Source organism: Manihot esculenta, chromosome 9, assembly GCF_001659605.2.
Source record: "Manihot esculenta cultivar AM560-2 chromosome 9, M.esculenta_v8, whole genome shotgun sequence".
NCBI classification, from domain to species: Eukaryota; Viridiplantae; Streptophyta; class Magnoliopsida; order Malpighiales; family Euphorbiaceae; genus Manihot; species Manihot esculenta.
The window spans coordinates 35,938,629-35,964,604 of NC_035169.2; the positions used below are offsets into that span (position 1 = coordinate 35,938,629).

The 25,976-nt window shown below is 38.3% G+C and overlaps 4 protein-coding genes across 5 annotated transcripts; 3 read left to right on the forward strand and 1 right to left on the reverse strand.

The window, feature by feature from the left end:
- Window positions 1-6,847: 6,847 nt before the first annotated feature.
- LOC110622832 (mitochondrial Rho GTPase 1) lies at window positions 6,848-13,664 on the forward strand. 2 transcript variants are annotated; one of them, XM_021767504.2, is made up of 15 exons: window positions 6,848-7,015; window positions 7,337-7,575; window positions 7,885-8,017; window positions 8,331-8,480; window positions 8,686-8,862; window positions 9,264-9,530; window positions 10,067-10,135; window positions 10,303-10,358; window positions 10,736-10,817; window positions 11,044-11,255; window positions 11,367-11,436; window positions 11,738-11,850; window positions 12,180-12,330; window positions 12,551-12,737; window positions 13,294-13,664. In XM_021767504.2, exons 2-15 carry the CDS (start codon window positions 7,358-7,360, stop codon window positions 13,365-13,367), a joined length of 1,959 nt encoding a protein of 652 aa, XP_021623196.1. In that variant the 5' UTR covers window positions 6,848-7,015; window positions 7,337-7,357; the 3' UTR covers window positions 13,368-13,664. The 2 variants fall into 2 exon arrangements, with proteins under 2 accessions (XP_021623196.1, XP_021623197.1); XM_021767505.2 differs by lacking the exon at window positions 6,848-7,015 and adding an exon at window positions 7,086-7,236.
- Window positions 13,665-15,420: 1,756 nt separating this feature from the next.
- On the forward strand, window positions 15,421-17,511 carry LOC110623344 (putative UDP-glucuronate:xylan alpha-glucuronosyltransferase 4). Its single transcript, XM_021768256.2, has 2 exons — window positions 15,421-16,233; window positions 16,511-17,511. Exons 1-2 carry the CDS (start codon window positions 15,465-15,467, stop codon window positions 17,434-17,436), a joined length of 1,695 nt encoding a protein of 564 aa, XP_021623948.2. The 5' UTR covers window positions 15,421-15,464; the 3' UTR covers window positions 17,437-17,511.
- Window positions 17,512-17,900: 389 nt separating this feature from the next.
- Window positions 17,901-23,324, forward strand: LOC110622437 (mitogen-activated protein kinase kinase kinase NPK1). Its single transcript, XM_021766930.2, has 17 exons — window positions 17,901-18,314; window positions 18,742-18,783; window positions 19,287-19,352; window positions 19,437-19,547; window positions 19,621-19,701; window positions 19,798-19,875; window positions 19,962-20,044; window positions 20,707-20,788; window positions 20,865-20,965; window positions 21,049-21,088; window positions 21,241-21,300; window positions 21,391-21,440; window positions 21,546-21,753; window positions 21,873-22,076; window positions 22,187-22,524; window positions 22,630-22,697; window positions 22,934-23,324. Exons 1-17 carry the CDS (start codon window positions 18,039-18,041, stop codon window positions 23,035-23,037), a joined length of 1,992 nt encoding a protein of 663 aa, XP_021622622.1. The 5' UTR covers window positions 17,901-18,038; the 3' UTR covers window positions 23,038-23,324.
- A 476-nt stretch (window positions 23,325-23,800) lies between these two features.
- LOC110622496 (microtubule-binding protein TANGLED) lies at window positions 23,801-25,759 on the reverse strand. The gene is made up of 4 exons (XM_021767006.2): window positions 25,473-25,759; window positions 25,152-25,294; window positions 24,997-25,055; window positions 23,801-24,846 (listed from the first exon to the last, which is right to left on the reverse strand). The coding sequence occupies exons 1-4, from the start codon at window positions 25,551-25,553 to the stop codon at window positions 24,017-24,019; spliced, it is 1,113 nt and encodes a 370-aa protein (XP_021622698.1). The 5' UTR covers window positions 25,554-25,759; the 3' UTR covers window positions 23,801-24,016.
- Window positions 25,760-25,976: the final 217 nt, after the last annotated feature.

Sequence of the window (25,976 nt, forward strand, 5' to 3'; positions counted from 1 at the left end):
CCTTGAAGGATAGCTCTATTAGTGACTTCCGTTTGGCCGTTAGTCTGAGGGTGAGCCACGGAGGAGAACTTATGCCATATGCCCATGTTCGTCGTAAAGGCTCTGAAAGTGCTGCAGTCAAACTGTCTGCCGTTGTCTGAGATAAGTACTCTTGGAATGCCAAATCTGCAGATGATATGTCCCCATACGAAATCTATCATCTTGCGAGCTGTGATTGTGGCTATTGCTTCTGCCTCTGGCCATTTCGAGAAATATTCCACAGCCACCACTACGAATTTCCTTTGCCCCGTAGTCTTGGGGAAAGGTTCCAGGATGTCAATTCCCCATTGTGAGAAAGGCCATGGACTGGATATGCTTGCTTGAGGAGTGGCAGGGGTCCTGATGGCATTGGCAAATCTTTGACATACGTCACACCTCCGGACAAACTCTTCTGCTTCTTTTTTAACAGTGGGCCAGTAGTATCCTTGCCTGAATATTTTGTTAGCTAATGTCTCTGCTCCCTCGTGAGCCCCACATAGGCCTCTATGTATTTCCTCCATTATCTTTGCAGCTTCTTCCGGGCTCACGCACCGGAGCCATGGGCTGGACTTCCCTTTTCTGTATAAAGTTCCCCTTATTACTTGGTAATTGGCAGCTCGAGCTGCTATCTTTTTGGCTTCAACTTTATCTTCGGGGAGTTCGCCCTTTTTCCAAGTATCTCAGGTATGGAGTCATCCAGGTTGGGCTCTGCTCCACCTGCAATACTGTGTTTGTCTTCTTGAAAGCAGGTGTGCTGACATGCTGTATGTATACTTCATCAGGGAGTTGCTCTAACTCTTCTTTGGTCAGTCGACTAAGCAGGTCTGCCTCCTCATTTTCATCTCGAGGTATCCTCTGAAATCTGGTAATAACTCCTCGGCTCGTGAGGTCGGCTTCCACAGTTTTTACTTTATCAAGATAACTCTGCATGATGGGATCTCTGGCCTGATATACTCCCATCACCTGGTTGATCACCAGCTGAGAGTCACTATTTACTTCGAGGTCGGTTACCCCTATTTCCAAAGCTACCAACATTCCGTTCACCAAGGCTTCATATTCGGCCACATTATTAGAAGCTTTGAATTCTAGCCGTAAGGCATAACATACTTTAAAGCCCTCCGGCCCCTTAAGTATTATTCCAGCGCCACTGCCCTCAGAGCCTGACGCTCCGTCTACATATAGCTTCCAGCTGGACTCTTGGGAAGGCTCTCCCTCTCCTTCTTTTCTTGGTATCTCCGAGGATGATCCTTCCTTCTCCTCGTTGAATGAGCATTCTGCTATGAAGTCAGCCAGCGCTTGAGATTTTATAGCTGTCCGAGGTCGGTATTCCAGACAGTAAGGGCTGATTTCCACGGACCATGCTAACATCCGTCCTGAAGTTTCCGGCCTACGTAGGATCTTCTTTAAAGGTTGGTCCGTCATCACAACTCCTTGGTGGCCTTCCAGATAAACTTTGAATTTCCGGACTGCTAACAACAAGGCATACGCCAATTTTTCTATGTTTGAATACCTGACTTCGGTATCTCTGAGCACCTTGCTGACGTAGAAGACAGGCTTCTGCTCTCCTTCTTCCATCCTTACTAGCACTGCGCTGACTGCTTGCTCTGAGGCTGCCAAGTGTATCAGGAGTTCTTCCCCTTTTATGGGGCTGCTGAGCACGTGAGGCGAGCTGAGGTATTCCTTAAGCTCTGTGAAGGCTTTTTGGCAGTCTTCTGTCCATTCAAAATTCGGGACCTTCCTCAATTTTTTGAAGAATGGCAAACACTTTTCTGCCGACCTTGACATAAATCGGTGAAGCGCCACTACTCTCCCGGTTAATCTCTGGACGTCCCTTACACAGGTCGGCTCTGGCATATTCAATATGGCCTCCACCTTCTCCGGATTGGGCTCAATGCCTTTTCCACTCACCATGTATCCCAAGAACTTTCCTCCCCTGATGAAGAAAGCACACTTTGCTGGATTCAACTTCATCCTGTATTGATTTAACACCCCAAATATCTCCCTTAAATCCATTATGTGTTGTTGAAAAGTTGAACTTTTAACCACCATGTCATCCACATACACTTCTACATTCCTGCCGATCTGGTTCTTAAAGATTCTATTCATTAATTGTTGGTAAGTTGCCCCGGCGTTTCTTAATCCGAAGGGCATAGCTCTGTAGCAGTAAGTCCCGTCTTCAGTTATAAATGAGGTCTTCTCCTCATCCGTCTTTTCCATTGGGATTTGGTGGTAACCAGACATAGCATCCAAAGAAGACATATAATCAAAACCGGCCGTTGAGTCGACCATCTTATTAATATCGGGGAGGGGGTAACAATCTTTAGGGCAGGCCTTATTCAGGTCGGTAAAATCTATACACATCCTGTATTTTCCATTGGCTTTTTTGACTAACACAGGATTTGCCAACCACTGTGGGTACATAACCTCCCTAATAAAGCCTGCCTCTTCTAGCTTCTGCACTTCTTCCTGGGTAGCCTGCTGCTTCTCTCTTCCCACTACTCTCTTCTTTTGCTTTACTGGTCTGGCCTCGGGGAGGACATTCAATCGGTGTGTCATCACTTTGGAGTCAATTCCCGGCATGTCTGAGGGCTTCCATGCGAAGGTCGGCGAGTGACTTCGGATCAGGGTCATGGCTTCACCTTTTTGTTCTTTGGTGAGGCCGGCATTGAGACTGAAGACCTTACTCGCTTCTTCTTCTGATAGGGAGAAGGTCTCCAGCTTTCCAACGGGCTCTGTCCGGGCTTCCTTTGCCTCATCCCTGACCTCCAAAACTTCCGAATCAAGCGCTTCTCCGGTTGAGTTCGGTTCCATCACTGTGGCCAAGTATACTGCCCTTGCTTCTTCCTGGCTGCCCCGGACCATTCCCACCCCTTCTTCCGTTGGGAACTTGAGTGCCAGATACCTGATGCTAGTGACAGCTTCAAAGTTGAACAACGCCGGCCTCCCCAAAATCGCATTGTAGCTCAGTGGGAGTTTGACCACCAAAAACACCTCATGATGGGTGCGAGCTCTGGGTGTTTCTCCCAAGGTAAGGGCCAGCTTCACCTTCCCTTCTACAAGTACCGGTGCTCCTCCGATCCCTTTGATGGGTGACTGGTCCCGAACCAGCTGTTCCTCTGGGATTCCCATCTGCTGGAAAACCCGATATGGCAATAAGTTGACCTTACTCCCATCATCCACCAGAACCTTCTTCACCCGAAAATTATGAATGACTGCTTCAATGACAAGCGCGTCATCATGGGGCATCTGAATGCCATGTGCATCCTCCGAAGAGAAAGCGATGGTCATGGGAGAGTGTTCAACGATCTACATCACCTCGCCATTGCTGGTCTCCCCTTCCCGGTTTCTCTTCTTTCCTCGACGGTTCATCCGTCCTCCAGTTCCTCCAACAATCATATTAATGGTCCCACTGGACCCATCATTCACTGGTCCAGCTCCAGTTCTCCTGGGCATCTGGGCTGCCAGACCGGGTTGAGGCCTCTGTCCCTCCGGTTTCTTCAGAAAATTTTTGAGATGCCCCCTTTTTATCAATCTTTCAATCTCCGCGATTAACTGAAAACAGTTATTTGTATCGTGGCCATGCGTCCGGTGGTACTGACAATACTTGTCAGGATTCCTCTGATCTGCTTCTGACTTCAAAGGTTTGGGCCACTGGAGAAACTCCTTATCCTAGACAGCCATGAGCACCTCGGCTCTGGACGCATTTAATGGGGTCGATTTCTCCGGGACCCAAGGAGGGAGCACTCGTGGTTCATGAGCCCTGGGAGGAGGGGGAGGTCTTTGATCCCTTCTTTCCCAGGCCTGCTTGTAGGGCTCAGGCCTCTTTCCATGCTTCTTCTCGTGTTTCTCCGGTCTCCCCTCCTCCAGGGCTTTCTCTTTTCCTGCCACCCCTTTGGCAAATCTACTCGTTACTAAGGCGTCATCCTGCCTTATATACTTTTCCGCCCTCTTCATTAACTCGGCCAGTGAGGTCGGAGGTTTCCTGCTCAGAGAACCAAAGAACTCGGCAGAGGTTGTTCCCTTTTGCATGGCCTCTACCGCCCTTCCTTCGTCAAGCTCGGGAATCTGCAGGGCCTCCGTATTAAAACGGGCGACATACTCTCTGAGGGATTCACCAGCTTTTTGTCTTACTATTTCCAGATAGCTCGTCTTCCTATCTGCTGGCACCCCGGCTACGAACCGGCTAATGAAGCGGGTGGCAAGATCTCCGAAACTTTTAATGCTTCCGGCCTCCAGGCTGTTGAACCATGCCCTCGCTGGTCCCGAGAGCGTTGTTGGGAACACCTTGCACATCAGAGCATCTGACAGAGTTTGCAACTCCATGAAGGTCTTATAGTTCATGACATGCTCTCTCGGGTTACCAACCCCATTATAGGCCGCCATAGGCGGCATCATAAACTTTTTGGGAACGGTCTCCTGTTGCATTAACTTTGAGAAGGGAGAAGAAGTAGGCAAGGAGGTTTGACTCTGATCTTTCTTACCTAACTCGGCTAGGAGCTGCTCCTTCAACCTTTTCAGCTTTTGGTTCATTTTCTCGTCTTCCGGGCTGGATCTTTTGCCCAAACTACATTCTTCCTCCTCTGTTTCAGTTCCCGTTTCCCTTGTTGTTTCAGCAGAATAGCCGTTCACCTCTTCATTTTCTATCAACTCTCTTGCCCTTCTCCCATGGATTCGGGCCTCCGGTTCTTCCTCCTCTCCGGCATCGTGGTTGTTAGTTTGGAGGCGGGCAGAGGTAGGTTGGGGTTCATCGGTTCTGGGTTCCTCCACTACTGGGAGTGCGTTTACCGGGGTGCTGAGTCCCCTTTGTTGCATTATCTGCCCCAACCAGTGAGCAGTGGTTTGTAGCTGGAGAGCCATGGTTTGAATGTCTTGGTTAGACAGGGTCATGGTGGGAGTATTCCCTGCCAAGCTTGGCGAGGGATTAAGAGAAATAGGTGTTTGGTTATTCAACGTTGTAGGGCTAGAAAAGGAGAACTGCTGCCCATCTTGGGCAGAGCTCAGGTCATTTGGAATATTAAGGTTACTTTCTTGGTGGTTTGCCATCGTGGATCTCAGTGGGTTTTGAAAGTGAAAACTCCGGTGATGAAAATATCTCCTTCGTTTCCCACAGACGGCGCCAATTGATGATCTGAGATCCAATAGAATAGGGTTTTACAAGGGTTTTGTATTACTGAATAAGGCCTTAGTTTCCTGAGGAGGGGACTCCTCTTTTATACATTGTCTTGCTTGCTGGTGACGTGTAAAGGTCTCTCCAGGATTGGGCCACGCGTCTCTGCCATGCGGATTCGGAGGTACTAGGGTATCAGCCGCCTGCTCCATGCGTAACGGCCTCTGATTCTCCTCGTGCGTACGTTCGAGCGGATTTGCCAGGCTGTCTGGTGAATATTATTCCGGATCCTGGGCTGGGTTGAGAGTTGGGCCGGATGTTAAGCCTGAGTGAAGAGGGCCTGCTTCGTGCGGGCGCGGGCCGGCTTGAGAGAGGAGGAGAGGTCGAGCCCGGCCTTGAAGGTTGGATGAGCCAGGCTTGTTATGTATATCAGGTGTGTGGGCCTCTACGTCATGGGTCTTGGGCTGTGGTCAAGCCCCTGGTCCGGGGTGGAGCAATCCAGCGGTCATCAACATTTATTCAATTAAAAAAATCATAAATATAAATCACGTTTGAAAAAAAACACCCCTAATCACGTGCATCAAGATATAACATTTTGTAATTTGTCAACATCCGATTTTATGATTGAGGTGAATAAGCAAAAGAAAAGAAAAAAAAAACTTTTTGAATATAATATTTAAATATTAAAAATAATGTTTTGAAAATTTATAGCAAAATATGTTCCATACGTTATTTTTTAAAAAAATTATATTATACAAAGATAGATTATCCTTATTCCATATCAATGTGAAATTTAAAAAATTTATTTATTTATAATATATTTTAAAATAATAAAATTTAATTAAATTATTATATTTTAAATAAATTTAAAATAATTTAAATTAATCTATTCACTTTATTATCTTATTAAATTTAAATTAAATATAAATATTTATTATTATAAAGAATAATTATTTTTTATCACCATTAAAAATATTTTTGAAAAAAAATCATTATTAATGCTTTTAACGATATTTAAATTATAAACTTTACATAATTTTTTGTTACTATTAAAAATATAAATTAAAATTAACTCTCTTTTCTATAAACTTTAAAATAACAATGTAGTTAATTTCTTAATATCAATGTTATATGCATTAAATTTTAATATTTAATATTAAATAAATTAAATTTTATAAAAATAAATCATTTATTAATTAAAAAAATCACAAGCAAATTTAAAGTTAAAATAAACAAAAAAAGGAGAAGAAAAAAGTTCTTAAGAATTAATTAAATAATTTTAAATTTAATATAAATAATTTTAAGTGAAATTGTTTATTACAAAAATTTTAAGACTACAGATTATATTGATAAGGGTTAAAGACCATAAAACACAACAATAATACACTTTAAAAAAAAAAACTGCCAAAAGTCCAATTCAAAAAATAAATAAATAAACATTTAAAATCAATCCCATTCTTAAAAAACCCTAGAGCTAATTTGGAAGGAGGGGAGAATACTCCTGCTGCCGCCTGTAATGATGATTTTTGTGAGGACCAAGGAAGCGAATTTTTATTCCAATTGGATTGAAACCCAATTTAGATGTTATAAATATTAATCATGATTTTTGTAAGTAGTGATTCCCATATAAATGTCCTAGTATAATTTTACAAATAACTATTAATAATCTTAATTAAACTCTATTATTGATAAAATCACTACACGCAAGAAATTTGATTTCATTTTTTTTCATATATATTATTTGCGATTTCTCCCGAGCCTCCACAGCTGCCTTCATTCTTCTTGTCCAAGACTCCGTAGCCTCCACTGCAACCACCACCACTAACCCCTAAACAATTAGGGTTTCTGGTGGCCTCTTTCTGAATCCTCCTCAGAACTGCTATCTACAAGGTGCAAATCTCCGTATTCACTACTATTTTGCTTTTCAAAAATCAATGCTCGCAATCTAGAAACTTCTACGATATTTTACGTTTTTGCCACTGCACCTAATTCATAATGTCAAGTGTCAACCTCTTCTGCCGGTTAGGGATTTTTTTCTATGATTATCACTATACAAGTTTTTTAGTCCTCAATTTATCCCTCAGAATCGCGATATTGATCCTCCTCCCTAGGTTATTTACGCTTTTTGCCCCTCTGCTTTGCATCTATGCTTGTTTGCTTGTTGTATGTATTGCTTTTGATCGGTGAGGTTTTTTTTATTTCGTTTTGCAGTGATTTATTTATAATTTATATATGGCGAAAGTTGCAAGTGGAACTACTAGCCCGGGCGGTAAGGGTGGAGTCCGTATCGTGGTAGCTGGAGACCGTGGCACTGGGAAGTCGAGCTTGATAGTCACAGCCGCCACTGACAATTATCCGGTTAACGTTCCACCGGTTCTCCCGCCCACGAGGCTGCCTGATGATTTCTACCCTGACCGAATCCCCGTTACCATCATCGATACTTCCTCCAGGTATTTACTCCGTCTCCCATTGGATATTTAGATAGTGGAGTACTTTATTTGCTTGGAAGCCAGCAGCTTACAGAGCTTAAAAACAACTATTAAAGATCGGTTGTTGTGTGTGAACTAGTTGTGTTTCTAATTTCTATTGAATTGTTATCTGGTACACAAGATAATGGCGTAAGATTTTTTTTGGCTTTGGAGGCCAGTAAAAGAAGCATGCTCATTGCAGTTTAACGAATCTATTTTGATGTATAGTATTGTTCTATTCGAAGTTGGCATCTTTTTGATACCTTTCATTTATTTGTTCATGTAATTCAGAGTGGAGGATTCTGGTAAAGTAGCTGAAGAACTGAAGCGAGCTGATGCTGTTGTTCTTACTTATGCATGTGACAAGCCAGAGACTCTTGATCGATTGAGTACATTCTGGCTTCCAGAGCTCCGTCGATTGGAGGTTTCTTTGCTTTATTTTCATTAAGAAAGTAACCGTTGGAAATCCATATAGGATTGGTACAGGAGAAAGTTTCCATGTCTATGATAGTAACTAGACACTTTCTTTTTTAAAGAAAAATCTGACTAAAACAGTTTAATAGTTGTAATTGTCTATATAATTTATGCCAAATAGGACTTTGTGGACTTTTTCTCATGGAACATATCTCGGTTCTGTATCTATTTGAAGGAATAGATGGACTCAGAAAAATATGTGCACACACTGAGGAGTGCATATTTATATGTATCTTCTAATTGTATTTGTGAACAATGAGCAGGTTAAGGTGCCAGTCATAGTGGTGGGTTGCAAGCTGGATTTAAGAGATGAGAACCAGCAGGTGAGCTTGGAGCAAGTGATGTCACCAATAATGCAACAGTTTCGGGAAATTGAGACTTGCATCGAGTGTTCGGCATTTAAACATATTCAGGTATGTTTTGCTCCTTATTTTGCTATTATCTATTTACTTCTGATGTTAGATAGATTATCAGACTAATGATGATGAGGATGTGATTATAATTTCTTGGTGCCTGTATTTAGTTAGCAGATGACTCTTCTTTGGTGCTCATCTCAAGGTAGTGCTTTGGGGCTCTGTGATTAACATTCTAATCATCCGTTGGTTTCCCTATTTGCAGATCCCTGAGGTTTTCTACTATGCACAGAAAGCAGTGCTTCACCCAACTGGTCCCCTATTTGATCAGGAATCACAAACTTTGAAGCCTAGGTGTGTAAGAGCCTTGAAGCGTATTTTTATTCTTTGTGATCATGACAGGGATGGTGCCCTCAGTGATGCAGAACTAAATGATTTTCAGGTATTATTTTTTATTTCTCAGTCATTCCTGAATGTTTCTTCCCTTTTTTGTATAGGGGTGGCTGCTGCTGCTTCTTTTTTTTTTTTTTTCTTTTTGATGGGGGGACTGATTTGAATTTTCTTCTGCATGATGTTCGTCAACTGCTTAGACATTTATTATATGGCATTGCAAAATTAAGCTTAAAATTTCTGAAGATCATCTTCAGAGTTTGTGAGCTTAAAGTTGTCTTTGCCACTGGTCTTATGACTAGGGAGGCATCTTCCTTGCATTGACAGGGAGCAAAAATAAAGCCTGGGCTTGGCACCCGGCAATGAGTTCGGGTTGGATGTTGATACATTTGCAGCTCTAAAAGTATGTTGTTTGTGAGGTTTGTCAAGGATCTAATGTATATGTGTCATCAGGTCAAATGTTTCAATGCTCCATTACAGCCTTCTGAAATAGTTGGTGTTAAGAGGGTTGTGGAAGAAAAGTTACCTGGTGGAGGAGCCACTGATAGAGGAGTCAACGAACGAGGCCTTACTCTGACTGGCTTCCTTTTTCTCCATGCGCTGTTCATTGAAAAAGGACGTCTGGAGACTACTTGGACTGTCCTAAGAAAATTTGGATACAATAATGATATCAAACTTGCTGATGAGCTAATTCCAACATTCAAACGAGCTCCTGATCAGGTAATATTTCACTGAGTTGAACTGTAATTATCACGTTGGCCATATTGCACCTTAGAATTCACATCACAATGTCACATCACATGCTACTGATGTCTTTAACATTGATCATCCTTGGACTTCAATATTAAGTGCAATTCCTAACTTTGACGAACTTAAGTAGTTGGAATGATGGATTTGTTTTGTCTAAGGCAATTTTTTTGTGCAATCTATTGACTCAATAATTATCTTTATGTTAAAACTTGGTCAACTGGTGACAACTTCTGGCTGTATTTGCAAGATATTTAGTGCCTCCATATGCTTGTTTTGGTTTGGCCCCTTGGCCAATGGGCATATAATTTGTGCTTGGCTGCAGCTTGAGATGGGGGGGCCTTGCCTCTGTTTGGACGCACTACACATATATACATATTAAGCAATGGCTTTCTACTTGCTTTTGTTTGGACACGCTATCATTTGGCTGCAGTATTAGCTTTTCTGTGCATCTTTTCCTTGTGATGTTTTTGCTTAAGTTGCTTACATTTAGTTTTCATTTGTTGTAGAGTGTGGAGCTCACAAATGAAACCATTGAGTTCTTGAGGGGAATCTACGAATTGTTCGATAGCGATTATGTATGTTTCTATCCGTTCTTTGATAAATCGTAACTAGTTCAGTTACATTTTAATTTCCAGTTAGTTTTGTTTTTTGCATTCTTCATTTAGATTAGTCTGCAAGAGTTACAATAAGCAGAGTGGTTCTGTGTTTTCAAAATTTTCACAACATGATATTGCTTTAACAGGATAATAACCTGCGACCTGTAGAACTTGAGGATATTTTTTCTACTGCACCAGAAAGGTACTGTGGTTATTTGTTGATTGTTGAGTTGTCATTGTCTTTGATTTAATTTTCTTCATGTTGAAATGTGCATCATTTCAACTATGAGATATTCCATCATTTCTGTCTGATGGTTAACATGTTATCTTAATTTGAACTTCTTTGATACAGTGAAGTTCTTGAGATATTTTGTGAGAATTTTTCATCCATGTTAATACTGATAAAAATGATGAAGCTGCCTGTATGCATATCATTGATTTATATTTTTGAATCTGTGACGACTATTGTTATAAGCTGGCTCTCATGATAATCATATATATGTTTTGTTTTGTTTTATTTGTTCTGTCAATGTGACATTATTGCTATATTCCCTTTAATACTTCTCCTTTAAACTTCAGCCCATGGGATGAAGCTCCATATAAGGATGCTGCAGAGAGAACAGCATTGGGAGGGCTATCAGTTAATGCATTTTTGTCTGAGGTATGAAAATAGTAAACCCCCCCCCTCCTCCCCTTTTCAAAAAAAAAAAAAGGTTGCTTGTACTAATTTACTCACATTCTCTTTTGCATAGTCCCCATTCCATTTTTATGTCATTTTATACAATTTTCCTAATATCTTATTCTCAGCCATTTACTTGATCAGTTAGAATACTTCCATTTCATGCAATGCCTGTGTACCTTTAATAAAAAAAATATATGTATTCCAGTGGGCACTTATGACGCTTCTGGATCCATCTCGTGCTTTGGAGAATTTGATCTACATTGGATATCCTGGTGATCCTTCTGCTGCTGTACGTATAACAAGGAGACGGCGTCTAGATCGTAAGAAACAACAATCAGAAAGAAATGTTTTCCAGTGTTTTGTCTTTGGACCCAAGAATGCTGGGAAGTCTGCATTATTGAATTCTTTTATTGGAAGGTTCATTTTCTTAATCCCATCTGACAACCTGAAAATTTTAGGTCAATTATTTCAGATGCTTTCTTATAACTGGTGTTCATTAATGACTGTTGCTGGTTATTGTAATTGCAGGCAATTTGCTGATACTTCTTCAAGTACTGAGGAGAAGTATGCAGTGAACGTTGTTGATTTACCCGGGTCGGTAAGTGCTATTGCATTGTGCATCAATCATCATATATAGCTTGGATTCTTAATAAGGGGTTGAGTATGGAAAAATTCTATACATTATGGTTGGGTTCTACAAAAGTCACCAGAGAACGGAACATCTTTTAGTGTTGTTGTTCTCAAATAAATACCCGTGAGGAAATAACAATGGGGTGGATAAAAAGAGTATGAGTTTCAGGTTGTCATGACGTGCCATATACGTTCTATTATACTTGCTCATTTTGTGGTTGTACTGGAGCTGTATGATTTTATTATTTTTATTATTTTTATTTTTGCAGGGAATTAAGAAAACCCTTATCTTGAGAGAAATTCCTGAGGATGGAGTCAAGAAACTGCTGTCCAATAAGGAGTCTCTGGCATTGTGTGATATAGCTATTTTTGTTCATGACAGGTTAATATTAGGCACCTATTGAATTTAGTCATAACATTTTCTCGTAATATTTGGAAGCTAGATTCATGTGATTTAGCCTTATTTAATAAACATCCACCCTAAAGGTGAAGCATCCTAGTTTCGCTGTGAAGCTACAATAATTTATTGAATCACCCTGTGTAAGCGGGTGAATACAGCATTACACTCACGTAAGAGACACAAAGAGAGATGTCTATAAATGGTGTTTGATCCTCTGTGACCTTAGCTTTAGAAGCTATTATTAACGTTAATATCAGCAGCATTGTCGAGTACAATTTCAACCTATTTAAAGATTTTAAGTATTTTTGCAGCTCTGATGAGTTCTCATGGAGGAGGGCGACTGAATTGCTTGTGGAAGTTGCTAGTCACGGTGAGGATACTGGCTATGAGGTGCCTTGCCTAATTGTTGCTGCTAAAGATGATCTAAGTTCTTTTCCAATGGCCATACAAGAATCTACAAGGGTATTTACTTTCTTCATTGACCTTTATTTTAAAGGAGTGCACAATTTTTGTATCTCCAATTCCAGGGTTTGTCCAGATTGTTTGATCATCTACGCTAATAATTTCCATTTTTTCCTTGTTCTTGATATCATGAACTCTTCTTTATTAGTATTCTTAAAACTACATGGGGTGGGCTGAAGCAGACATTTTAATAACCATCTTCATTGCTTGGCTGTTGTAGGTTAGTCAGGATATGGGAATAGAGGCTCCTATTCCCATCAGTTCTAAGATGGGTGATACCAACAATGTCTTCCGCAGGATTGTTAATGCAGCAGAACATCCTCATTTAAGCATTCCTGAAACTGAAGCAGGGAGAAGTCGCAAACAATACCATCGACTCATCAATCGTTCTCTGATGTTTGTTTCAGGTATATTAATCCCGAACTCCTGGCACTACCAGCTCCCAAGGGACTTGAATTTAGAATTTCATTGGTTTACTCTTGCTCCCTCTGAAATTGGACTCTATATTTCTCTTCTCCTAGCAGCCGATTACTTCTTGTCAGAACTGTTATCATATGGCTAATCACTTCACCGTCATAGTATTTAACCTTGTACTTAATTTGAAGTTTCTCAACCTATTTATTATAGTGCTGCTGGAAGAATTTATTGTATTAAGGAGTTGTCAAGTTGAAACTAGCCGGTGTTCTTGCAAAGCTCAATGGCCACCTTTGGCTATTGATCATATGAATTAATTCTATAATTGGGCTCAAGATTTTCATAAATGGGATTTTTTGAAGGATTAGAAAACTTTTATGGTGAAGCCATATTGTTAGACATTTTATACTGTTGTCCATTAAATCACTTCTGATGGAATTTCAAGGTCTTCTCTGTTGATTAATTCTTGTTTCAAAGAATAACTAATATACTGATGTTAATGTAAAAAAGTTATCTACCATGTTAATGGTTATGCTTCGCTGTTTGCAGTTGGAGCTGCAGTGACCATCGTTGGGCTGGCAGCTTACCGTGTCTATGCTGCAAGGAAGAATACATCTGGTTGAAGAATGGAATTTTACCCATCAACATGGTGCAAGCTTTGTATGGTCTCATTGGCTTGAACGTGGTTGTCACCCAAGGTTTCCTGCTTGTAGAGAAATTTCATTTTGTCCTGATGACCATTAATTTTTTTAACCGAAAACTTTGATGTCATCAGGAGGATTTTTAACATTTTGACTGGGGGAGTTTCACCGATTAATGTATTGTTGACATATATATGGTGAAATTAGTTATTGTGCAGGGTTTGTGCAATAATAAAAAAATTTTGCTACGGATTTTTCCTGTTAGCTATTTTGGTTATAGTTCTCATTGTGTTCTGTAAATGCACTTCCTTGCATTTCATGTTATGTCGATCCGTTTTCTTTACAATTTGATGAGATTGGTGAGATCATATTGGAAGCTTGGAAAAAAAAACCAAGGATTTTACCTTCATCAGCATCATCATTTTCTTCATTGTCAATCTTCAAGTTTTCAACTGCCTTGTGCTTCTGGTGAAGTTCTTTGCCATTGCTCTGCGAACTCTTACCACACTTTTTCCTATGTTAACTCTTATACAAATAAAACTTACATGATCCATCTCAATAATTTAAACATTCCATTTCTAAAGAAAGAGCTCTAATCTTACAAAATATATTCATGTTCTCTGTTTCTCTAATGTGGAATTTTCACATTGAACATCTGAACAATAAACCGTGTCTGCTTTGTGATTTATCATTGAAAAAGAAGCAGAAACTATGACACTAGGCACCTCTAAGAATAATAGACTTTTAGGCTTACTTAATCATCCAAGAAATTTATGGGGCAATTAAATGTTTATTTGTTAGATAGAAACCTGATTCATCTTTCCCCATGAAAGTTCATGTACAAAGATATAGTTCAAAACAAGGCAGAGAAAGTGAGCAATTTCACACTCAACCAAACAGCAAAGTAAGGAATGTTGCACTTGCAGTACTAAAGATGCCTTCAATGTATTGTTTAATGCTAAAGGATGGTGATCTTGATCAACTATAACAGTATATTTCTTCTTTTGAATAGAACTCTCCAGAGCAGATGCAAGCAGTAAGACCTGGGGATTTCCTGAAACTTTTCCACCAGATTCATATAACCCTGGAGTTGAATATGTTATTATTCAGCCATAACTATGGAACAATGTACTTAACAGGCGGCCTTCCCTTTGCAATTTGTCTTTTCTTTTAGCAAAGTATTATTAGCAGAGAGAATTCTTCATGTCTGGATTGTAAAACAATTTTATGCAACCACTATATGTGTAACAATTACTTTTTATTCTATTAATATACTGCGAGTCTACTATAATCACTATAAATACAATAGTTATAAAATTTCTCTTTATATAAAACTTTTAGAAAAAAATTTCATTTTTATTTGAAATTATAAGTTGTTAAATATTTTATTTAATAATATTGAAGTCGTCCACATTATTTAATACTAAATTAAACCTTTGAATGTTGCAATCTAAGTTGTTGGCCATATTATTTTCATTCCTATCTCGTCTAGTTGGATTGGAATGGACAGTTCACCAAATGTGGATGATTCACTTTCTAGTGAATTAAAAGAAGAATACACATATATTATTAAATGTATTTTTTTATATTATTAATCAACTTCTAGTTATTCTTTCAACCCCATCAATGAAAGCGTTGATGTGACATACTAATTAGAAGGAGGTCGAAGATGAATACGGGAAACTCTCCTTATGGATAATAAATATTTTGAGAAATGCTAATGACCATCATTTCAAATACTATTGATTTTATTATATAAATTATTTTTTTAAATTAATTATTAATTATTATAATTAAAATTTAAAATTTTTTAAATTTATAGCATTTTTTATAAATATTTTAATAATGCATAATAGATTTTTCACTTATTATACTGTATTTAGCAACTTAATTTGATTCACGCGCTTCATAATTAAATAAAATGCGCGTGAGGTCAATGCAAGCAACATGCAACCATGCGCATTCCCTTGGGGAATCTTCATTCTCGTGTTGGTGTCTGCATATTTTAATATACATTTAGCTTCAAATCCTTTTTCTTCTCTATAAATACTAAAACCAGACGTGGAAAACTCAACCTCAATGCCGATAATGGCCTCTGCTTCGACCCTAAGATCATTTCAAAGACTCTTCACTTTCTCTCTATTCTTTCTCTGTGCAGCCATTGCTTTGCTAGCTTTGTCTTTCAACACAAATTCCTCCCTTTATTACACTACACTACTCCAAGCTCAGGCTAACCATGGCGGAAGCTGGTTCCATCTTCTTTCCAAAATGGTTGATACCCAGAAACTCAAGATTGGTTTGGTTAACGTAGATGATGATGAAATAAAGAGTGTTTATTATGATATGTATGATCATGGATCATTAGCAGAGACTGTTTCAGTGGATTTTGAGCCTGTTTCCAAGGACAAAAAATGGGAGGATTTTTTCCCTGAGTGGATAGATGAAGACCATAAGTGGGGTTCGCCACGGTGCCCGGAGATTCCCATGCCGAGACTGGAAGATTATCTCGGCTTGGATGTCATCGTGGCTAGGGTTCCTTGTGGTGGTGAGGGGAAGAATATGAAGGGGATTAGGGATGTTTGGAGGTTGCAAGTGAATTTGGTGGTGGCTAATCTTGCGGTGGCGAATGGGTGGCCGGTGCAAAACCAAGCTTCAGAAGACATGGATCGGACGGTGTACGTTGTGTTCATGGGGTCTTGTGGACCCATGCAAGAGATTTTTAGATGTGATGATCTATTAACTCATGTAGGTGATTATTGGATTTATAAGCCTCAGCTGAGGAAGCTGAAGCGCAAGGTACTAATGCCTGCTGGGTCTTGCCAGATTGCTCCACCATTTGCAGAGACTGGTAATTAATTAACAGTTTCTTTGTGGGTATTGATGGCAATTAAAATTTTCTTAATTTTTTTGGGCTATTTTAAAAATTCACAGTAAACAATAAGATATAAAGAATGGAATTATTTTCCCAAAAAATGAATTATATAAATCTTCTCCAAATTTTCTATTGGCAGGGGAATATTTCAGAAGATGAATTTGGTTACAATTTAATTTAATTTAATTTTTAATAGTTTCCATCTTTTTGTATATTTGCATATGAATAATTATATAACCATGTACACATGCAGGTCAGGAAATTTGGAGACAGACATTACCGTCACCTACGAGCAGGCTCAACGCCACATTCCAAAGGGCTGCCTATGTAACAATCCTCCATTCCTCAGAAGCTTATGTATGTGGTGCAATAGCTTTGGCTCAAAGCATAATTCAAACCAAATCAACCAAAGACCTTGTCCTCCTCCACGACTCCTCCATAACTCCGAAGTCTCTCCGAGGTTTAAGAGCTTCTGGTTGGAAAACCAAGTTGATAGAACCCATCAGAAATCCCTCTGCTAAAAAGGGTTCATACAATGAGTGGAACTACAGCAAGCTTAGAGTCTGGCAATTATCAGATTACGACAAAGTTATTTTCATAGATTCAGACATTATAGTTCTTAAAAACTTGGACAGTTTCTTTCTCTACCCTCAAATCTCAGCTTCTGCAAATGACAAGATGTTATTTAACTCTGGAATCATGGTGATAGAGCCATCGAAGTGCAGACTCAAAGATCTCATGTCCAAGACTTCGAAGCTAGCTTCTTACAATGGTGGTGATCAAGGGTTTCTCAATGAAGCTTTTACTTGGTGGCATAGGTTGCCTGCAAAGCTAAATCATCTCAAGGTCTTTGTAAGAAAAGGAAACCCAAATCATGAGATCCCAGACGATGTTTATGCTGTTCATTTTTTGGGGTGGAAGCCATGGATGTGTTATAGAGACTATGACTGCAATTGGGATATCGTGGCTCGTCACAATTTTGCCAGTGACTCGGCTCACCGAAGGTGGTGGCGGGTCTATGATGCTATGCCGAAGAAATTGCAGAAGTTTTGTGGGCTAACCAGGCAAATGGATGAGAGAATAAGGAAGTGGAGAAGGATAGCTAAAGACCAAGGGTTGCCTGATGGACATTGGAATATCAATGCTACAGACCCTAGACGACATCGTTTAATTTCTTGAATGATTTTTCTCAATTTCTTTTGAACTCAACTCACCGTAAACTCAAAATGTATAAATATATAACATGAATTATAACTTGATGGATTTAATTATATATTTCATTTCACCTATAAATTTTTAATTTATTGATATATAAGTCGTTTTAAAAATCGAGGGGCTTTAAATTTAAATTTTAATTAAATTCAATTATATAAATAAAAACTATATATATCTTAATCTCTTAATTTTAATTATATAATTTAATTAATACTTTGGTTTGCTAATCAAACTAATTCTATAACTGTGAGTCTAAAAAATAATAAGTTAGGGGCTAATATAAATTATTATCTATAAGTTAATGGGCTGAAATAAAAAAAAAATATCAAAATTTAAAAGGAATGAAAAACTTTATTATATAAAATTTATCCTAAAAATTTTTATTTTACTCGACTTTGTCTCAGAGATACTGTAAGGTAAGTAAATAACTTAATTTGATTTTATTTTTCAAAAAAGAATCTCTCCAACTTTCCCTCCTCTCTCTCAAACTTCATTTTCTCACTCTTTTGCCGACCAAAATCGATCACCGATTTCTTCTTTCTCTCTCACATTGCGCTTCTTCGATAATGCAAGACTTTCTGGGATCGGTGAGGCGATCAATAGTATTCCGTCCACCACCGGATAATCAAGAATACGGCTTTAATCCACTGACAGGTAACCTAGTGGACAAGTTAAATTCTTGCATTCGCAAATCCAGAATCTTCTCCAAACCCTCTCCTCCATCACTTCCAATGGCGCCTACGATCCGATATCGTAAAGGAGAGTTGATTGGTTGCGGTGCATTTGGCCATGTTTATATGGGCATGAATCTTGATTCTGGAGAGCTCTTGGCGGTGAAGCAGGTTGTAATTTTTTTTAATTATGTTTTGGAAGTTATTTATTGCAATTGTTGCTTCTTGATTCTCTTCGTGTTTTGGGTCTGTTGCCGGATGCTTATAATGGGATTTCGTTGATTTGATTTAGGTAATTCTGGGCTTGGATTTTGATTTCCTTGTGTTTTCTTTTTCCTAGTTGATTCTAGTTTGGGTTTTTGGGAACTGTTTCTGGGGTTTAACTGGGATTTTGCAATAATTTACTTAATTAATTTCTTAGGGTATAGTTATCTTTCTCCTTTCTGGTTGATATATTTGTTTTTTTTTCTTTTAAACTTAATTTCCCCTTTTGTGTTCTGCTTAGTTTCACTCCCAGAATTTATTTTTAAGTGTTTTTTTTTTTTTAAATTTTATGGGGTTTAGTTTAATGTTGCAATTTTTTGTTTTACCTTTCTAGGTATTGATAGCAGCTAATGGTGCTTCAAGAGATAGAGCACAGGTATTATATCAGTGCCATTTGAATCATTGGTGAATTTTATGCATGTTCTGTTTCCAGAGGATGAAATCTGCTTTTTGCTGAAGAGAAATATTTAGTTCTCATCCAATTACCCCGTAAAATTCATTATTTTGGTAACTAAAGTTGTTCTTTCACTACTATTTTGAAACATGGTTATCTTGTCTATATGTTGATATTACTAGCTTTGTAGAAAAAGCTCAACCAGTGGAAATAGTTTTCTTGTACCTGATTAAACGAGGTCTTTCACTTTGCTCAATTCTCATGCATTTAGAAACCCGAAGATTTGAGGTTTATCTTCACTTAATTTGCTTTCTTGTTAATCAAATGGAAAGCAGAATTTTATTTTATTTTTTCATTATCACAAAATTCGTGGTCCTAGAAATATGGGAATTTTTTGTATTGCTGATAATAATTATAATAGTGTCTGTGTGTGTTCTTAAGAAATACGGTGGAGTTCACTTGTTTATATTTACTGAAACAAGTAGGCTCAAATCAGAGAGCTTGAGGAAGAAGTGAAGCTGTTGAAGAATCTATCTCATCCCAACATTGTTGTGAGTAAAAAGTATTATTTTTTGTTTATACATTAAATTAATGATGCATACCACTTTTTTTGACTATCCATTTGTTATTTTCAGAGATATTTGGGTACAGACAGGGAGGAGGAAGCCTTAAATATTTTGCTTGAATTTGTTCCTGGGGGATCAATATCATCGCTTTTGGGGAAGTTTGGACCCTTCCCTGAGGCAGTAAGTATCCCCAACTGAACTCACGCCTATTAGGTGACTTGGTACTAATCTTGTTTAGTAATTTATTGAGTAGGTTATAAGAACATACTCAAAGCAATTGCTTGTCGGATTGGAGTATTTGCACAATAACGGAATCATGCACAGGGACATTAAGGTAGCCTTTAAATCCCTCATTAAGTGAGAAAAGGTATTTATTCTTTCTGGATCTTCTTGATACGACTAGTAATTTGCCTTTTTTATTTGCTCTCAGGGGGCCAACATCCTTGTTGATAATAAAGGGTGCATTAAACTTGCAGATTTTGGCGCATCAAAACAAGTTGTTGAGCTGGTATGCACATGTATCTTTGCTTTCTTTCAACATTTACTTTATTTATGTTTTACATAAGTAATATCTACATATTTGCATATTTTTAGGCCACTATTTCCGGGGCAAAGTCAATGAAGGGCACTCCATATTGGATGGCTCCAGAAGTCATTCTGCAGACTGGCCATAGCTTGTAAGGATAAATAGTTTCCCCTAAGTATTATAACTTACATGCATACTACTTAATTTTAAACATGATGTTCTTTGAAGTGGTCTTGCAAGATCCAATTTTGCTTCTTTTTTTCTAAATTTCTAAACAAAGGAAGGTTTGTTGATTGTAACATGATGTACCACAAAGGTATGAGGTATCTAAAATTGTATGCCCTTTGCTAATCCATAAATTTATAGAGATATGCATTTTCATTTTGTCACCTCCTTGCTCACAAAAGTGTCTTGCACAATCCAATTGCATTTCTAAAAATCTAAAATGGTATATGAGGGCTCCTGACTCCTGAGAGGTGCTTTATATATCTGTTTAATCCCGAAACTTCTAAAGCTTGTTTGGACATTTCCTTTCTCTCTAAAGTTCCTTGCACTTCAATTGTATTTCAACTATTAAGAAATCTAGAGAAAATATGAGGGCTTAGGGCATTTCAAGTGAATGCATTTAATTGAATTTTGCTCCAGGCATGGTGGTTTTGTGCATAGATTAGCATTCTTTTCTAATATGATCTTTCATTTCAGTTGCTGTGGTGAAAGGTCCATTCTGCCTTTATATATAGTTAATGTGAAATACTTTTTACCTTTTTGATGGTTTAGACTGATGAATTGACACTTACATTAAAAATTTCCTAGCTCTGCTGATATATGGAGTGTCGGATGTACAGTAATAGAGATGGCCACCGGAAAGCCTCCATGGAGCCAACAATACCAAGAGGTACCTAATCCCCTAGCTATCATGATTCTTTATTTAAATTGCTTTCAAAATAATGTACTAACAATAGTTTCAACAGGTTGCTGCCCTCTTTTACATAGGATCAACAAAGTCACATCCAGAAATCCCAGAGCATCTCTCTGCTGAAGCAAAAGATTTTCTGCTCAAATGCTTGCAAAAGTAGTGATTTAATTCCCATTTCACAAAACCCCTGTTTATCTCTCTTATTTTGGATATTTGATGTATTTAATTTCCATTGACAGGGAAGCAAATATGAGGCCAGATGCGTCTAAATTGTTGCAGGTGATTACTTTGAATTTTTTACTCACTGGAAAATTTTTTATGTGGAAACCTCTTGGTTCTGTTGACTTCTTAAACTACTGGTGATGAACTAGGGCATCAGCATACAGATTTGGTTAAATGTTGGATAATCACAATTTTCCATTTAAATGCAGCATCCTTTTGTAATTGGCCAGCGTGAAGCATCTGATCCTGTTATTCGCACTCCTTTCATGGTTAGTATACTTGGGCTGGAACCATTCTTGTTAATTCTTCATACTTTCTCTTAGGTCATGTTTTCATGATGGAATTTCGATTACCATCAGGAAACTTCTGAAATCCCCCTGCAGCCATGCAGCAAGGAGCTTGAAACCATGTAAGTTTTGCAATTCAGTATGCTTTGACCTTCTGCAATGATACACTACTATTTCCTGCATGATGCTTTTAGTATCTTTTGACAATACTGTCCATTTGTTGACAGTCAAATGCCATCTGTCTCTGGCACCATGGACCTCTGTAACTTGGGCAGTCTGAGTGGATCAGTTGATCCTAAGAAACTGCTTGAAAGCAAGGATTTATGGAGACATAATAGTGATGACGACATGTGTCAAATTGATGGAGATGATTTTACTACAACTGCTAGTGAAGTCAAGTTTAGTCCTGTTTTAATTGCTGATAACTTTAACAAGGTGAGCAGCTACTTTCGTGTCTTTGACATAAGTGAGCTGAGTCGCTTGTGTTATTTTTATCACTGGATCTGTGCTCTGAGAATGTAGCTACCACTGATTGGTAATTTTTGCTTAATTAGAGTCACGATTCCAAACATGAGTGCTCTGGAGATTGGAGGTGCAAATTTGACAAGAGCATAGAGCCAGAACAAGCAGAAGCAAGATTAGACATTGATCAACCAGCTCAAAGGGACAGTAATATTTCATTTCCTTCTGGGGTATCACTCTCTGAGGATGATGATGAACTTACTGAGTCTAAGATTACAGCCTTTCTGGACGAGAAGGTACTCTTGGTTTTTGGTAACATTGAATTAGTCTGCTACATTTTTAGTAATGTTGTATATCTGAGTTATTTTAGACTGTTGTAATGTTGAATTCATAATTATTGTGCCAGGCTTTAGAACTGAAAAAGTTGCAAACACCTTTATATGAAGAGTTCTACAACAGTTTGAATGCAGCTCTATCTCCAATCTTTGCAGAGAGTTCACACGATGAAACTCTTCCAAATTACTTGAAATTACCTCCCAAAAGCAGGTCTCCAAGTCGAGCTCCTGTTGGAACCCCATCTGCAGTAACTGATTCTGTTAATACTGGAAGCCCTGGGAGTGATACTAGGCGTGTGCCAAATGTTGGCAATGCAAATGATCAATCTTCAGAGGAAAATTCATCACCTCAGAACAATGATCGAAAAGGGCTTGTAGTTGATGATCAGCCAGAATCAAGTAGCCCAAGGTTAGTCTTGTTGGTTGCATCCTTGAGTTTCAATCTGAAGGAATTTATTATTATTTTCTAAAATTTGGGTGTAATCTTGAACCGGATGTTTTTTTTTTTTCACAGTATGAGCTTTTCTGAGAGACAGAAGAAGTGGAAAGAAGAACTTGATCAAGAGCTTGAGAGAAAGAGGGGTATGGAAAACTTGCTTCTTCTCCTTGTCTATTTCTTAGCGCCACCTAAATTGTGTTCTTGTACCATTCTCTGCTTTAAATGTCGATTATTCTCAGTTTTACTGTATGATTCTTTTGGATAATACTGCTGTTCAGGCAATTGTCAAGTGTAGTCTTCATGGAATTTTTTGGTGTGTAAAAAAAGACCCTAGTTTGCAGTGCTTATTGATGCAATGATTCTGAAAATTGTGTTGCAGAGATGATGCGTCAAGCAGGTGTAGGAAGTAAAACATCATCCCCAAAAGATCGAGCTTTGAACAGGCAGAGAGAACGGACAAGATTTGCCTCTCCAAGCAAATAAATGGTCATTCCTATTGTGAGTTAGAACATCAGAATTACAGTTTTGTTTCAGAGTGGAAAGTATTCAATAGTGTGGACAGTGTGCTAGGTCTGCGTGAATACTGATAATGTTTGGTGCCACTTGTTGCACCGTATAGAGTACTGTTTAAAAGAAAAGTTATGTTTGAAGTTTTTTTTTTCTTTTTTTGAGAGGGTGGGTACATGTTTCTCAAGTTTGTCAGCAGTGGATCAATGTACAATAATCATGATCAGAAATGATTGATAAGCTTATGAAATTTTATTCCAGTTTATGGTTGTGCACTTTTTCACATGATTTTCATTGAGCAGTTTTTATTATTTAAGAAGGCATAAATAAATTATGGTAATTCACCTTTCCAATTGTGGGGAAGATTCGCACACAGAGTAGTATTTGTTCTATGTACATACTACTGTTGCAGGGGGTCCCCTCAGCGGTAAAATTTTTATCATTCCATGGGAGTAGCTATTTTTTTCCTTTTAAGTGGCTTAATTTATATTTTATTGAATTTATTGTGATAATCATTGGTAAATAATAAAAGAATAAGATTCACCCTCTTAATATATCTGCGGCTACTGGCCTGCCTGTCTTCAACTGTCAATTACAAACTCAGTGCTGATCAATGATTGAAGAGAATTCTCTAATGTGATTGTTTTAATCCAAAAAATATGGTTACATAAATTTTATGGAATTCCATCAGATTGATAAGAATTGATTTTATTAAAACCAACTTCATAAAATTGAATCATTCGAAGCACACAAAGACAACTTGGGATCTAATTCCATAAAATTTTGAGAATTGAAAATCCATACACGAGCGAAATGAACTGCATCTATTCTTGATAAATTCAGCTAAATTTAATGGAAAAGCAACACTCACACCAGCAAAGGAACGTAAAAAGAATCAACTATGTGCATTGATTAATATTTTCAAACAGAAGCTTCAAGTAAAAACCAAAAGAACTTAAATTCTTCCCAATGAGAATCGTCTGGGCATTGAAACTGGACGCTGTTTAAATCCACTCATTAAACCATCACTGTTCTGTACACTTTTCCTGCTCTTCAATGGCGACACCAATCTGTTAGCCAATCTTGAAGGAGAAAATGACCTACGCAATTTTGAAGCAGTGGACATCTTTGGTGGTGATTTCTTGCACAAATTTGCAGCTCTAGTAGGTGATTTCTTGCTCAAGTTTCCAGCTCCAGCAGGTGACAGAGAAACCACTGGTGGGTTCTTGATCTTCACCTGAAACTTGGAGGTTGATGGTGGGGACTTTATCAAGAACTTGTGTGGAATGGTCTGTTTATTTCTGGAAATCACAGGAGACCTTGTTCTGCAGAACTTCTGCTGCTGATTAGAATCTGTTGAAAGGAACAAAGGGTTTGGAAACAGTATGGTCTTTTTAGCCCATGGCTTATTCCTGGGAGAAACTCTATTTGCCAAATATTTAGCAGAATTTTCTTTCTCCATTTCTCTCTTCTTTGGAGGTGAAACCTTGAAGTTAATGCGTGAGCGAGCTCTTTGAAGAGATGGAGAAGTGGTTTCTGATCTAATGGATTGCAGTTTATTTTGCTTTTCCTTCTTTCTCTTGGACTTGAGTTCAGTGTTTTCAGGGTTTGGCCTCTGTTTCCTCTGTTGAGTCACTGGAGTTTTAGGGCCTTCTTCTGGGGTGATTTTCTTGGTTTTGCAGGCAATTGCTGCGACAATTTCTCTTGCAAATTGGCTTGCTTGTAGAATTTCTCCCACAGTTTCTCCTACTAGCATTGCTGGTAATGACATTCGCCGCCATTCCCCTATATAATAAAACCTTTCAACTGTTAAATTGAAATGACAAACATATTTTGCATTGTATATTTAGATTTTTGTTCAAAACCCAGTAAAGTAATTTCCTTATTACAGCCAAACAGAGAACAAAATTGCACAACATGATGTTAGAGAGATACCTACTACACTGGCCGGAAACTTCCCCACCGGAGATTTCCTGGGGGAAGCATTCTTGATCCTGCAAATGAGCAAGTAAAATATTATTATTAGCACAAAAAGGCTACATCTTTTAACACAAACCAGAACAAAATCAAATCCCAAGTTCCATTTTTACCTCAGAGATTCTTGCTTGCACCTGAGACTAGTTCTTAGATAACCTCTGGTACTTCTAGGACTGAGACTAACCCCAGATATCACCTTATTCCCACCGGCCACTGTGTATTGGAGCTCTTGCAATCTTGCCATGCATTTATCCACCTTCACAAATCCATGGAAAATAAACATACCCATTATTCTAAAGAAAAGAAAAACAAAAAAACAATCGAAACCCATGAACTAAAATGAAGAGAAAAGACATTTTGAATGGTGGATTCCAAATGAACCCAATTTCTTCAGCTTTCTGAGCTACCCAGCAGCCGTGAAGGGGAGTGGTTACCTTCTTTACGGTTTCTCTAATTAGAGCAGGATTGAGAGGTGCCGCAATTCTCCTCTGCTTTGGTGGGGTTCTGGCTACCATGATTGCAAAACTCACTAGCGACTAAAAACTCTTAAGTGGGTCTCAAAGCTCTCTACCTTTTCTCTCTAAATCCCCACAGAGAGATTTGAAAATGGGTTTCAGTCGTGACTATGGGTCACCCCTCCCAGTTCTGCTTCCCTGCATCTCCTTCGCACACTCGCTCTCAGTTTTGTCTTTGAAGCGAAAAGTGAAAAGTCAAATCCTTTTGCCTTTTGATAGATTGAACTTTTGCTAACGGATCTTTTTGTCTCCAACGGTCACATCCATCCATCTATCCAGATATGCAACGGCTACTTTTATCTTCAACTTAAAATAATAGTATTATTATAGTAAGATACTATATAAGTTTTTTTTTTTTTTTTAAATTTTCCTTTAAATTCTTTTATTTAGTATAAATTATAGTTTGATATCTGAATTTTAATA

Coding starts and splice junctions, on each gene's coding strand:
- LOC110622832 (XM_021767504.2), top strand. CDS start 7,358: ATGGCGAAAGTTGCAAGTGGAACTACTAGCCCGGGCGGTAAGGGTGGA. Junction 7,576..7,884: donor ATCATCGATACTTCCTCCAG/GTATTTACTCCG, acceptor CATGTAATTCAG/AGTGGAGGATTCTGGTAAAG. Junction 9,531..10,066: donor TCAAACGAGCTCCTGATCAG/GTAATATTTCAC, acceptor CATTTGTTGTAG/AGTGTGGAGCTCACAAATGA.
- LOC110623344 (XM_021768256.2), top strand. CDS start 15,465: ATGCCGATAATGGCCTCTGCTTCGACCCTAAGATCATTTCAAAGACTC. Junction 16,234..16,510: donor TCCACCATTTGCAGAGACTG/GTAATTAATTAA, acceptor GTACACATGCAG/GTCAGGAAATTTGGAGACAG.
- LOC110622437 (XM_021766930.2), top strand. CDS start 18,039: ATGCAAGACTTTCTGGGATCGGTGAGGCGATCAATAGTATTCCGTCCA. Junction 19,548..19,620: donor TTGGACCCTTCCCTGAGGCA/GTAAGTATCCCC, acceptor TTTATTGAGTAG/GTTATAAGAACATACTCAAA. Junction 21,301..21,390: donor TTATTCGCACTCCTTTCATG/GTTAGTATACTT, acceptor GATTACCATCAG/GAAACTTCTGAAATCCCCCT.
- LOC110622496 (XM_021767006.2), bottom strand. CDS start 25,553: ATGGTAGCCAGAACCCCACCAAAGCAGAGGAGAATTGCGGCACCTCTC. Junction 25,295..25,472: donor TTAGAGAAACCGTAAAGAAG/GTAACCACTCCC, acceptor GGATTTGTGAAG/GTGGATAAATGCATGGCAAG. Junction 25,056..25,151: donor TGCAAGCAAGAATCTCTGAG/GTAAAAATGGAA, acceptor GCTCATTTGCAG/GATCAAGAATGCTTCCCCCA.